Here is a 14,299-nt window from a genome sequence, read left to right on the forward strand (position 1 = left end):
ACTACAGGCACGCGCTACCACGCCCGGCTAAATTTTTGATTTATTGTAGAGATGAGGTCTCGCCAAGTTGCCCAGGCGGGTCTTGAACCACTTGAGTGGGCAATCCACTCACCTCAGCCTCCCAAAACGCGGGATTACAGGCTGAGCCACCAAGCCTGGCTTCAGGGTGTATTCTTAAAGAGCCACAGGCCAGGCAGGCATCAACAGCCCCCAGAACACTTCTGCGCATGCCAAATGGGTGACCTGGCCATGAATGACTAAAGGAACTCTCTGGGTGGACTACTGGTCTGTTACCATGGCAACAGGACTTTTTTTTTTTTTTTTTTTTTTTTTTTTTTTTTTTTAGGAAAAAGCAGTTGCTGGTCAAATGCTACTACTGCTGCCTTTCTGAAAAGCTGAACCTATTGAAAGTTAGTTCATGAATCCAGTTCACCAGTGGAGCCTAATTATCTCAAAAATCTTCTGTACAAAGATTTGAGACCTGGCCTACAGAGGCTTTTAGATAAAATGATTGTCACTACCCTTCTCCCTCCAATCCACATCTGCTGTCAGAGTCTTCCTTAACATCACAGACCTGATCATGCCACTCTCCTATTTAAAACTGTCCAGTAACTCTCCCACAGCCTATGGGGTAAAATCCAAATTCCCTGGCATGGCATTTACAGCATCTGTGAATAGTGTCTTACCATCCATCTTCATCTCTTGTCATCCCCACCCCTGTCCCTTGCACACTTGAGCCCCCAAACTTCTCCTCAGTCTCTGAACACATCACATATCAGACCCTTGCACGTATTGTTTTGTCTTTCTGGAATACCCTTTGCTACCTTGTTCCTCTGGTGGATGTCACCTCCACAGGGAAGCCTTCCCTGATTCTTCCTCTGCTCCCCATCTGCTCTTCACCCCCCTGCCTTTCTTCTGAGGAAGCCTTGCTTTTTGGTGCCACCATAGATCATCTCTCCACACATACCTCTGTGACAGTACATATCATAGTGTATTGGAAGTATTGGTTTCCCCCATTATGCAGGGGAAAGGCCCATCTCATTATAAGAGCTCAGCACTCAGCACTCACAACAGTGACTGGCACACAGTGGGCACTGTTCTATTGATGAATGGCTAATGGCCACCCGAGTGAACGACACATATTAAGGACATAATGTCTGGTTTGACATACATAATTCTGAGACCTTATTGATATGCCATCTTTAAAGAGGCAACGTGCTCATGGAGGTGGGGTGGATGGCATTATTTTAAAAAATATTTAGCACACTTCCCAGGGGGAAGACTAAGTGTCCCCTTTCCATTGACGTCAAGCTTGGCTCTGTGACTTGTGGAGTCTTCCCTGTGGAAGAAATGAGACAGACTCCCTGTTGACCGCAACAGTGGCCACATGCTTTGCTTTGACCAATAAAATGTGGGTGGAGGTAATGTCTGGCACTTCCATCTCTGTTTTTTTCCTCTCCCATGAGATTGGCCATGTCCCACACAGGCTGCTGTCAGGCTGGGTCCCAGAGTGAAGACAGTGTGGGGTGGAACAGCAGCGAGCCCAAGACAGACACGTAATGTGAGAAAGAAACAAATCCTCACTGTTTCTGTCTTTGAGATTTGTGGTTGCTTGTTACCAAGCATAACTTAGCCCAAGTTAACTGATACAAGAAGGCAAACCAACAGAGCAGCAATCAATGCACAGTAGTTCCCCCTTATCCTCAGGGCATGTGATCCGAGACCCTCAGTGGATGTCTGAGATCATGGATAGCACCGAACCACACACACTTACACACATACACACACACACACACACACACACACACACACACACACACACACACACATATCGTGTTTTTCCTATACATACAAATCTATGATAAAGTTTAATTTATACTCGTAAATTAGGCTTAGTAAGAGGTGAACAACAAGTATTGCTAATTAATAATAAGATAGAAAAATCATAATAAGCTATTGTAATAAAAGCATGCGGATGTAGTTTCTCTCTTTTCAAAATATCTTATTGTACTACACTAAGGGTAACGGAAACTGCAGAAAGTAAAATTACGGATAAAGAGGGGCTACTGTATCGTGGCTCCAGCAATGTGTGTGACCTTAATTAAGCCCCTGCCCCTCTCTGGGCCTCAGTTTCCTCTTCAACAAAATAATGAAGTTAAACTTTCCACTCTAACTGTAAATGTGTACTTGAATTTCACGCCTCTCCCCTGTGATGAAGTGCTCTTTGTTATTTTGACTTTTTTTTAAGGTTAAACTTACATACAATGACTTGAACAGGTGCCGAGCAGACCATTTGCTGAGCTGTGACAAATGCACACAGCCATGTGCACCACTTTCCTAACAAGGTATATTAAGAACGCATTTTCAGCACCCCAGCAAATCCCTTTACCCTATTCCAGTTCGTCCTTTCTCCCATGGGTAGTTTTATGGAATGGCTGGCATTTTGAACTCCTGGACTGAGGAAGTGTCTAGTTGTCCAGGTTACCAGTTCTCACATTCCTGAACTCCAGGCATATGAAGTCACAAAGGGAAGTTCTTGGCAGGCTTTGGGGTCACTCACCCATGGTTCTGCAAGCTCTCGAATTTTTTGAGCCTCCAAGTCACTGACAAAGTCATGGTAGAGAGCCACATAGGGCTCCAGGTGGATGACTTCCTTCCGGATGGGCTGGAGCAGCAGGTAGGGGCTGGAGTTGGTCTCATAGGAGCAGGAGAGGCTAGGGATCTGGTAGTGAGTAGGCTGGAAGGAAATAGTAGAACCAGCATAGGAGAAGATGGGTCTAGGAGCAAAAACCAACTTAGGGGAACTATGGCATAAAAAACTGGAATGCAAGAGACACAGAATGTGGTCACTCTGATGTTGCCCAAGTGAGCTTATTTTTTAAAAAATACATCAGCCCATTCCCCTCACAGTGTCTCAGTTCTAACTTCTCACTCTCTAGCAAGCCTGTCCCCCATGTCTCGTTCTCTGAGGAATCCTACCTGGGAACCCAGGGTCTGACATAACTCCTCGTAGGTGTCTCTGGTCTGCAGGTGGGGTACATTGGGCCTCTGGATGACAGCCTCAGCCACTGCCTGGTTGGGATTCTCTGCCAAAAGCCTTTCATATTTCAAGACATTCCTGGCCATCCTCTTATGATCTGGGCCTGGGAGAAATCAGAGCAAGGAATAATGCATTTGAACAGACACTGGCCCCAGGGAGTGCTACTAAGGCTTCCTCCAGCTTCACTGCTACATGGATGGGCAATGGGACCCCTGAATAGCATGTCCATGAATAGGAAGATGTAAGGCACTCACTCCCAGAGAAGAACCTGGTATTTTTAAAAGACTGCCTTGGAACTGGTAGATCTGAAGGTACAAAGGACTTTGGGAAGGAAAGTGGTACCTAACACTCTTGGGCCAAGGGAGTGTGAGGGTGGCTGTTCTGGTCAGTGTGATGGTCAGTTTTATGTACAGGGAAGAAGGACCTTCATTCATTCATTTATTCATTCACTCATTCCATAAATCTTCAATGAACATCTACTATGCAACCAGATACTGTGCTAGAGGCTGAACTCCCAGAGTTTAGAGTCTACTGGAAATAAAGGACATTAAATTACCAATTACAACCAAACACATTAAGTGCAATGAGAGGGAAGTCCAGCAAGCCAAAGCGGAGGGACCCAACGTATTCTTCCCTAGAGGATAGGAAGTGAATTCATTCTCATCTCTACTGGATTCTTCACATTTCCTAACTGGCTTAGACTCAGAGCTGAGCAGTATGGGACTCTAGACTTTGGTTCTAGCCTGGATTCCCACAGAGCCCTCGGAAAACCCAGGAAATCCTGTGTCTTGTTTGTGTCCACCTGTTTGTGCCCACTGTGGCTGCAAGGTGCCCTGTTGGACTGGCAGCTACCCGCAGCCTGCTGGCCTCTGTGCATGATTCTCAATGCATCTCAGAAGAAGGTGCTGGATTGTTCTAATGTTCCCAAAACATCTTTTTCTGAGGAACCCAGTATGCTTCTAACCACAACCACTATCCTGGCAAAGGAGGAGAGAAGGGGGCAGAAATTGCCATTCTGTTGTTATTTTTTTTTCTTTAGTCAAAGTCTCACTCTGTTGCCCAGGCTGGAGTGCAGTGCCATGATCACTGCTCACCATGGCCTCAACCTCCCAGCTCAGGTGATCTTTCTGCCTCAGACTCCCAAGCAGCTGGTACTACAAATGAGTGCCACCACAACTGGCTAATTTGTTTTTCTTTTTCTTTCTTTCTTTTTTTTGTAAAGACAAGGTTTCACTTTGTTGCCTAGGCTGGTCTCGAACTCCTGGGCTCAAGCAATTCTCTCACCTCAACCTCTTTAAGTGCTAGGATTACAGGCATGAGCCACTGCACCTAGCCACCATTCTTTCAACAAGAGGAGTAAAGTTTTGGAGAATGGAAATGATACGCCAAATACCAATGAAAATACTGCAAAGTTAGAAATGAAACCGGGAGCCTCAATTTGCTGTATTCACTTATCCACTTGTAAAAGCACAAACTAGGGTTCCCTGAGAGAGGCAGAGATTTTAATAGATCAAACACAAAACTATAAAGGACAGTTGGGTTATAGTTTTGTCTATATCACTAATGACCCATGAATTTGTAAACACAGTGCTACATCCTTATCCTACTGTTTGCTAAAATAAGAAAGAAATAACATTACTCAATGGATTCATTAAAAAGTTATAAATACATGCAATTGTAAAGTCCTATATGAAATAATTTACACACATTAAAACAATATAGTGATTTTGTATCCTATTTTGGTCTCTAAATACCTTATTAAAGCAAAACCTAGGAAGCCACCATCTACCACTAAAATCCTAAGCGAGTATAGTATATGTATATATGTGCACATATACACACATTAAAGAAACATTTTTATGCAAATATATTCAAGCTGAGAGTTGAGCTAGGAAGTGACTCCCTCATGTTTAACTCCTTGTGTGATCAGCAAGGCACTCTCCTGGAAGGGTTGAAGCTGACCTTAAGGCCTCCTGGGCAGGAAGCTCGAAGAACCAAGTGAGCTCTGATTTAAAAGGAAGAACTGAGCTGGGCTTGGTGGCTCAGCCTGTAATCCCGCGCCTTTGGGAGGCTGAGGTGAGTGGATTGCCTGAGCCCGCGGGTTCGTGACCCGCCTGGGCAACTTGGCGAGACCTCATCTCTACAATAAATCAAAAAAATTAGCCAGGCATGGTAGCGCGCGCCTGGAGTTCCAGCTACTCGGAAGGCTGAGGCGGAAGGATCGCCGGAGCCCAGCAGGTCGAGGCTGCGGTGGCCGAGAGCGGCCACAGCACTCCAGTCTGGGCGACAGTGTGAGACTCCAACTCAAAAAAAATAAACAAAAACAATAAATAAATAAAGGGAAGAACTGCTGTCTCTCCGGGGCAGACCAAGTGAGTAGGCCTGCTGAGTCAACCTCCTTCTTGCACACATAGGATGTACTGACTTCATTCATTCCAAGATCTACTTCCAAAACCTGGGTCTTTAAAAGGTCTCCATTGTAGCAACACTAATATATCACTGGTTGGGTGGAGGGGGCCAGGGACAGATTGATATGATCTTCTCGGCATTTTCCAACTAAAAAATTTCCCCAATGCGCTGATCTGCATATAAGTAAGGTTTCACCCAAAATTTGAAATATGACTTGGATTATTTTGAGATTATAATAAAAATGGTAGATAGCTGTATTTTCCGATCAAGGATTAAAGGCCAGGAGCAGAAGGCAGTTCTCTATGAGTCAGACCTGTGGCTGACGTATCGTCTATCATACGTACTGTAGAGAAGGAACTCTCGGGACAGGCTGAGGGCAAACGAAACATTTCCTGCCTATAAAAAAAAAAAAAGAAAGAAAAAAAGAAAGGAAAGAAAAAGAAAGTGTTAACTGCACTGAGCATGTTTCCTGTGACCAAATCATTACATGGATTTTTTAAAAGTCTGTAACAGAGTCTTTCCACAGGTAGATAACAAGGCTCATTGAAAGGAGCAGCAGAATAGAAATGTGGAAAATCTGTGACCCTGCTGCGAGTCAGGTTTCATCGATTTTCTCACTTACAAATGACTCGTTCCCACCCTTACCCGGGAAGATAGGAAAATAAATATAAGCTCTCTTAAAGTGCCATCAGTATGCAAAACCACATAACTGAAGGGTGTTGTTATTTGGTTATATTTTATTATTAAACTTAATATAGAACTATAAAAACCCTAGTAAAAATATAATTTGTTCTCCAGGTTCAGTTCTTCCTAGAGTCTACAGAGTTATAGTGGGAGGGCGGCAAAGGAACAACTAAACCAGTAACCTTCCCTCATGCACAGGAATGAAATCTCCCTGCAGTCATTCGACCTTGGGCTCCACATGATCAAAAGGAAACAGGGCTTTCCAGACAAATCTGGGGAACAGAATCCCACACGGAAGGGCTGCAATCCTTCTCTGGGTGCTGCTGAATGATGACTAACTGATAGAAATGTATTTCCTGCTGGGCTCAGTGGCTCAGCCTGTAATCCTGTGCCTTTGGGAGGCTGAGGTGAGTGGATTGCCTGAGCCCGCGGGTTCGAGACCCGCCTGGGCAACCTGGCGAGACCTCATCTCTACAATAAATCAAAACAATCAGCCGGGCGTGGTAGCGCATGCCTGTAATTCCGGCTACTTGGAAGGCTGAGGCGGAAGGATCGCTGGAGCCCAGCAGGTCGAGACTGTGGTGGGCGGGAGCGGCCACTGCACTCCAGTCTGGGTGACAGAGTGAGACTCCAACTCAAAAAAAAAAAGAAATGTATTTCCTCTCATTTTTATTTTAGTATATTAAAAAATTCATTTTTAATGATGAAAGCAATAACAAGCACATTATAAGACATGTGAAAAATGAAAAAAATTACTTCACTGAAATCCAGGCACTGCAAGTACTTTGGATAACATATAGTTTTTATATAGTCATAATCACATTTTTTGCACATCTTCACCTCCTGATTGTTTCACTTGACATTGTTATCAGGAGTATTTTTATATCATTACATAATCTTTACAGCATTTTTCATGGCTGCATTCTATTCCATCTGGAAGCTGCATTACAGAGAGCCTAACCACTCCACTAATGTTGGGCATATAGATTGTTTCTAATCATTTAATATCATGAATTATTCTGTTCTATATTCAATAACAAATACTCAAGTAATCTATAAATATCTATAAATATGTCAGATATTAACTCATAGATTTTCAAACTCTTTGTCAGATGAAGAGAACCAAAAAAAAATTTTACATATTTTAAACTTCAAGAGACTTGTAATTAAACAAGATTACATTTTATGAAGGACAAAGCTAGAGTTGTATAATAGAATAAAATTATATTTTATGAAAATATTTATATTTAATGAAAATTTAATGAAAGTTAGAGTTACTTTCAGCGTCCCAGTTAATTTTCTTTGGAAATTTGTGTTCTAAATAACATTAAATGATAAAAGAAAACATGTACTTGCAGTGTATAATATAACAATGTAATAGCTTACATTATCAAGTAAGTATGTACTATGCACACATTCTGTTAAGGGCTTTGCTATACACACTCATTTAATCCTCACAGCAACCATTGAGATCATTATTACTCCCCTTTTACAAATAAGGAAATGGAGGCCCAGGGAGGTTAAGTAGTTGCCCAAGTTTTCCCAGAATTTGAACCCTGGTCTGTCTGACTCCAGAACCCTTAGCTTAACTACTGTACTCTACTGTCTCTCATTATTAGCAGTTACTAACTTTTTAAAACTAAAACATGTAATGAAATATATATGTTAAATTTTATATGATAATAAAAGAGCCATGGAGAAACATTTACCTCTAGTATACTGGGGGAAGAGGGGACAGAAACCATCTATAAGACAATGCCAATGAAATCTATTACTGGGGCATAATGGTGCTCTATGTACAAAGAGGAAAGGCCAGGGAGGGAGGTAAACTAAGGAAGACTTTGCAAAGTAGGTGACATTGAGCTGCACCTTGCAAAGTCAACAGAATTTCACCAGACAAAGCACAGTGTGGAAGGGATGAGAGGAGAAATCCAAGTCATCAGAGGTAGGGGGAAGCAAAACAAAACTAACCAATACAGTAAGTCCCCTACATACGGACCTTCATGTTGTGAGCTTTCAAAGATGTGAATGTGCGTTAGCGTGTCCAATCACATAAGTTAGCTCATATGCCTGGAGTACATTGTCATCTGCGTGCATCTACAAGTAGTTGTGATTTTGTGTACTTTATTGTACAGTACTGTATAGGGTACAGTAGTACAGTATCTTTATTTTAAGTCTAGGATTTCCAGAAGCATAAAAGTAGTGGTGATGTAGCTGGTACAGTATAAACCTATTATAGTACAGTATTATACAGCCAATTGTGTTAGTTGGGTTCCTAGGCTAACTTTGTTGGACTTACGAACAAACTGGACTTACAAACTTGGTCTTGCAACAGAACTCATTCAATACGTAGGGGACTTATTCTAATTGGGTATTTAAAACTGTTTTTCAGGGTAAGTTGATATAATGTATCTTCTCTGAGTCTTTCCACATCATCTCCATTTTCTCCCTCTATTAAAACTCAACTACTTCTTGCCCTTTGTGACATCAGTTATTTATTTATTTATTTATTTTTTGAGTTGGAGTCTCACTTGGTCGCCCAGACTGGAGTGCAGTGGCTGCTTCCGGCCACTACAGCCTCACCTGCTGGGCTCCAGCGACCCTTCCGCCTCAGCCTTCCGAGTAGCTGGAATTACAGGCATGCGCTACCACGCCCAGCTGATTTTTTGATTTATTGTAGAGATGAGGTCTCGCTGCCCAGGCGGGTCTCGAACCCGCGGGCTCAGGCAATCCACTCACCTCAGCCTCCCAAAGGCACGGGATTACAGGCTGAGCCACCGAGCCCGGCTCACAGTTATTCTATTTCAGCCTTAACATATGGCAGTTGAGCAGGGAGTTGAGAGGAGCACGTAGACAGTTGTACAGAAAAGATCCATTCACCAGGAACTTACGTGAAAGGAAAAGGACTGTTTGCTGCACTGAGAATAAATATGTTTGGGCAGCAATATAGGGGTTTGGACCACCCACAATCTCCCCCTTTTCTCAGGAAAGGGGGAAAGAAAAAGAAATGCAGGAAGCAGAAATGGTTTATTAGCTTTGGAAACTCTAGGGAACTGGCTCCACGGTGATTTTTCCAATAGTTTTAGGGGTACAAATAGGTTTTGATCTGGAGTTTTAGTCTGTGCCCTCCACCCTCGTCTGTGCACATTGTACCCAATAGTTGATTTTTCATTCCTCCATCCCTTCCCCAACTTCTGAGTCTCCAATGTCCGTTATACCATTCTCTATGTCTTTGTGGATCCTTGGTTTAGCACCCATTTATAAGTGAAGACATGCAGTGTTTGGTTTTCTGTTCTTGCGTTAGTTTGCTTGGATGATGTTTTCCAATTCCATCCAAATTCCAGTCTACTCTTGAAGACTGAACAGCTCTGTTGGAAATGGGGTTAGCTGAAGAGAAAGATGGTAGCTGCTGTATTTATGGAAATGAACTTCTACATGACATACAAAGAGAGTAAGTAGATCAACAGTGTCAAGGAAAAATAATACCCGGAGGAGGCACAGAGGCTGGTACTGTAGAAAGTGACTCCAGCTCTGTCGCTGGACACTAGTCATGTTGCAGTTGGATTCAACTGCAGATGGGACAGGAAAACAACCAAACTTCTTCCTCCATGGCAATACCATGGAAAACCATCTGTGGGGAGTTATGAGTTGTTGAGATTGCAAAAGAGTGATCTGCATTTACTATGAGTCCATTAAATATTTGTCAACACAGCTACTGCTGATACAGGTGAGAGACTGCTTCTTACATGGGAAATTGTGTCTGTAAATTAGTTGATGCATTGGAAAGAGCACTGGACTAAGAGTCAGACAGACTTGGGGTCTAATTCCAGCTTTATGAACTTTGTGACAAGAATTTTTTTGAGGCTAATTTTACTCACATGTGATATATGGAAATAATAGAATAACTGCCCTGCTTAACTTACATTTGGTCTTATTGTGAATATGAAACAAATTAAGAGACATGAACATACTTAGAAACTGTAAGGCATATGCAAAACCATAAAGCATACTATCAGTTTTGAGCCTATACTTCATGTGAGTTTAGGGTTTGAATTTGTAATATTCATAGGGTCAAGGAGTCCCCATGCGAATAAATCAATATAAAAATGGACCTAAGACCAGTGATAGCACAAGAGTTCCTGCACCGGGCTTGGTGGCTCAGCCTGTAATCCTGCGCCTTTGGGAGGCTGAGGTGAGTGGATTGCCTGAGCCCGTGGGTTCGAGACCCGCCTGGGCAGCGAGATCTCATCTCTACAATAAATCAAAAAATCAGCCGGGTGCGGTAGCGCATGCCTTTAATTCCGGCTACTCGGAAGGTTGAGGCGGAAGGCTCGCAGGAGCCCAGCAGGCGAGGCTGCAGTGGCCGGGAGCGGCCCCTGCACTCCAGTCTGGGCGACAGAGTGAGACTCCAACTCAAAAAAAAACAAAAAAAAAAAACAAGAGTTCCTGGAAGAAGAAAACCCAAAACTCTTTGTATGCAAATGCTTTGTATGCACTGCATGTTCTGTAATAAGAGCAGTGAGTTTCACCAACTCCCTTACCTGGAAATAGGCAAAGGCCAAGTGATCCAGCGCATCTTCTAAACTTGCCTCATCTTCTGTCTTCCACTCCCCATAAGATCCTCGAAAGAGACTGACAGCCTCTTCCAGCCATGGAATGGCATGGTAGTAATCCCCCATGTCATAGGCCACCTGCAGGGAACCCAAGTACCAACACCAAAGCCTTAGTCCACAGGTAGGAAAAAGAAAATGACAATTCAAAGAGTAAGATGGCCTTTGGAACCAAGAAGGTGTTTTAATCTCAATTCATTTTAATTCAATATAGGAAGCATTCATTATATACAGTGCATTATGCCAGGTGGGGAGGAGACACAAGGGTTCTTGCATTTTAAAGAATTTAAAATCTGGAGGAGAAGAGAGATATAACCTAGTAACTCTAATATGGGGCAGAATGCCATGAGTGTTTGAAGGAAAATGTGTAGGATGTCATGATGGCATAGAGAAGGGAGGAGACTTGGGAATCTCAGAAGGCTTCTTAGAGGAGGTGGCATCTGAGATGGGCCTTCCTTAAAGAAGGAAAAGGATTGCAATGAGCAGAGATTGGGAGGAAAAGCATCTTAAGATGAGGGAATGGCAAACACAAAAAGCAACAGCAAGAATGTGTTCAAGTGGTCCATTGTGGCAATAGACCAAGGTAAAGAGAAAGAAAAAGTAAATTTAAAACATTAGGATGAGCTATGCAAACAAGTCTTGAATGTCATATTTTTAGGAAGATATTGCTGGTAGCAATGTGAAGAGTGGATTGAGTTCATTCATTTATTTCTTAAATTATTTACTGAGTATATTAACTATGTACCTAGTAGATCAACCCTTCAAGAGCTTAAATCAAGAGAGAAGGTCATGAGTAAACCTGTAATTGTAACACAGTGCATTAGACACTGTAATGAAGGCAGACGTGATAAAGCTATGGAAGTTCAGTGGGATCTGTTCTGTATTATAAACATTGGAATGCTGGCAACATGGCAACATGTACCAGACATAGCTCCTGTCTCCTAATAGCTTACAGTTAACTAGAATGCCAGACCTGCAGGAGGAATTTCCTGGAAGTCAATATTGGAGACAACATGGGACTGTAAAGTCACAGATTTGGAAGAACGCTTACAAAATGATCTAATTCAGGTGTAACTTCCTGACAGAAACATCCTAGAGATCCCACAACTCTGTAGCCTAAATAAATAAATTTTTCCTCCAGGTTGTTATTAACCTGCTGCTTTACTGTTCTGGCTCTCAAGTTTCCTATTTATAAAAAGGCTGAGTTGAAAAATAGCAATAAAAAAATGACTGAGCTTTTTCTGCCAAGTTAACAATGTATTTAACTAAGACTTCCATGAGTCCAAGCAATATGGTAGGCTGAGATAACAAGAATCCTTCCAAACACAAATACTTAGAAATCTTGAACAAAATATGAACAGTATTTTATTATATATTTTTAAGAAAAAATAGAAAATGTTGGATACCAGAAACAAACAAAAAAAGGAGTTAAAAACCCAAGCCATAAGCTCTGGAGCCAATGCTAAAGCCACCTAGGATGGGGGTAGGTGTTGGTAACCTCGGTGTTTAGTAACCTCAGGCTACAATGCCCATGTGGGGACAGAAGATGAGCCTTCTTTAGATCTCCAAAAGCTCAGGAATTGGAACCAAGTCATCCTCATGAAACTGGATTCTACTAACAACAAACAAAACTATCCCTTAAAGGAAAGAGTGGGCTAGAAGAAAACGTACCTTCTGGCTTAAGGAGACAAGAAATTGGTTTGTTTCTGTATGGCCTCTGAGTAGGAAAAATAAAATGTCTCCATAGAATATTCTCAGTTTTGAGCCTATACCTCATGTGAGCTTAGGGTCTGAATTTGTAATATTCACAGGGTCAAGAAGCCCCCATGTCAATAACTCAATATAAAAATGGACCTAAGACCAGTGATAGCACAAGACTTCCTGGAAGACGAAAACCCAAAACTCTCTGGAGGGATCTTTCCATAATTCTAGGCTCAAAGATTCTCATAAGAGGAAAATGTCCTGCTGAAAATAAGCTCCCAACCAAACATGACAAAGTAGATCAGGAAATAACTATCGTGAGCAAGAGTCAATAGATGTAATAGTATGGTGGTGGAATTAGACAATTAAGAATTTCAGAAAATTGACCAGGGGTGGTGGCTCACGCCTATAATCCCACCACTTTGGTAGGCTGAGAAGAAAGAACTGCCTGAACCCAGGAGTTCGAGACCAGCCTGGGCAACATAGCAAGACCTCATCTTTACAATAAATTTAAAAATTAGCACTTTGGGAGGCTGAAGTGAGTGGATTGCTTGAGCCCGCAGGTTCATGACCCGCCTGGGCAACTTGACGAGACCTCATCTCTACAATAAATCAAAAAATTAGCCAGGCATGGTAGCGCGTACCTGTAGCTCCAGCTACTTGGAAGGCTGAGGTGGAAGGATCGCCAGAGCCCAGCAGGTCGAGGCTGCAGTGGCCGGGAGTGGCCACTGCACTCCAGTCTGGGCGACAGAGTGAGATTCCAACTCAAAAAAAAAAAAAATTAGCCGGGTGTGGTGGCAATTGCCTATAGTCTAGCTACTCAGGAGGCTGAGGCAGAAGGATCACATGAGTCCAGGAATTCAAGGCTGCAGTAGCTGTGATCATGCCACTGTACTTCAGCCTGGGCGACAGAGTGAGACTCCAACTCAAATAATAATAATAATAATAATATTAATAATAATACCAATTATAGATATAATTTCCTGTTTTTTTAATTTTGTTTTGTTTTTCCAGAAAATAGAAAGGCTGATCTGCTTTAAAATAATCCATGGAGAGCCAGGCTCGGTGGTTCAACCTGTAATCTCGCGCCTTTGGGAGGCTGAGGTGAGTAGATTGCCTGAGCCCGCGGGTTCGAGACCCGCCTGGGCAGCGAGACCTCATCTCTACAATAAATTAAAAAATCAGCCGAGTGTGGTAGCGCGCGCCTGTAATTCCGGCTACTTGGAAGGCTGAGGCGGAAGGATCGCCGGAGCCCAGCAGGTCGAGGCTGCTCCAGTCTGGGTGACAGAGTGAGACTCCAACTCAAAAAAATAATAATAATAATAATCCATGGAGGAAGGGATTGAAGAAGTTTAGAGAAAATAAATTTAGCCACTTATTAATAGTCATTGAAGCTCATTCGTTGACCCAGGAATGCCACTCCCAGGTATTCATCCAAGAAAAATAAAAATAAATGTTCGCAGAAGGACGTATATAAGAATGTTAATAGCAGCTTTATTTACAGTGGCCCAAACTGGAAACAATCCAAGTATCCATCAACAGGATATTGGTTAAACAGTTTGTGGCCTATTCATAAAATGGAATACTATTCAGCAATATAAAGGAAAGAATCACAAATCAATGCAACAATATTGATGAATTCCAGAGATTTAACGTGGGGAGTGAATGAAGCTGGACTCAGAAGAGTAAACTCCTGGATGGCTCAGGACCACGGCTACCCGGGCCAGGATGCAGCAGAAGAGGCAGGGATGGTGAGAAGGGGTAGGGGCAGGGCTCTAGCTGTGTTTAACACAGCTTTTATTTATTTATTTATTTATTTATTGAGTTGGAGTCTCACTCTGTCGCCCAGACTGGA

The 14,299-nt window shown here is 42.6% G+C and overlaps 1 protein-coding gene across 1 annotated transcript in view; it reads right to left on the bottom strand.

The window, feature by feature from the left end:
• Positions 1–14,299, bottom strand: part of P4HA3 (prolyl 4-hydroxylase subunit alpha 3) — a 39,713-nt gene that overhangs the window by 16,977 nt on the left and 8,437 nt on the right. Inside the window, exons 4-7 of the mRNA XM_008072279.1 lie at positions 10,675–10,824; positions 5,794–5,845; positions 2,980–3,143; positions 2,561–2,737 (exon numbers count right to left, since the gene is read on the bottom strand). Coding sequence (XP_008070470.1) covers positions 2,561–2,737; positions 2,980–3,143; positions 5,794–5,845; positions 10,675–10,824 — 543 coding nt within the window. The remainder of the gene's footprint in view (positions 1–2,560; positions 2,738–2,979; positions 3,144–5,793; positions 5,846–10,674; positions 10,825–14,299) is intronic.

The sequence above is a fragment of the Carlito syrichta genome, unplaced genomic scaffold (assembly GCF_000164805.1).
Source record: "Carlito syrichta isolate Samal-C Ts95f unplaced genomic scaffold, Tarsius_syrichta-2.0.1 Scaffold315077, whole genome shotgun sequence".
NCBI lineage: Eukaryota > Metazoa > Chordata > Mammalia > Primates > Tarsiidae > Carlito > Carlito syrichta.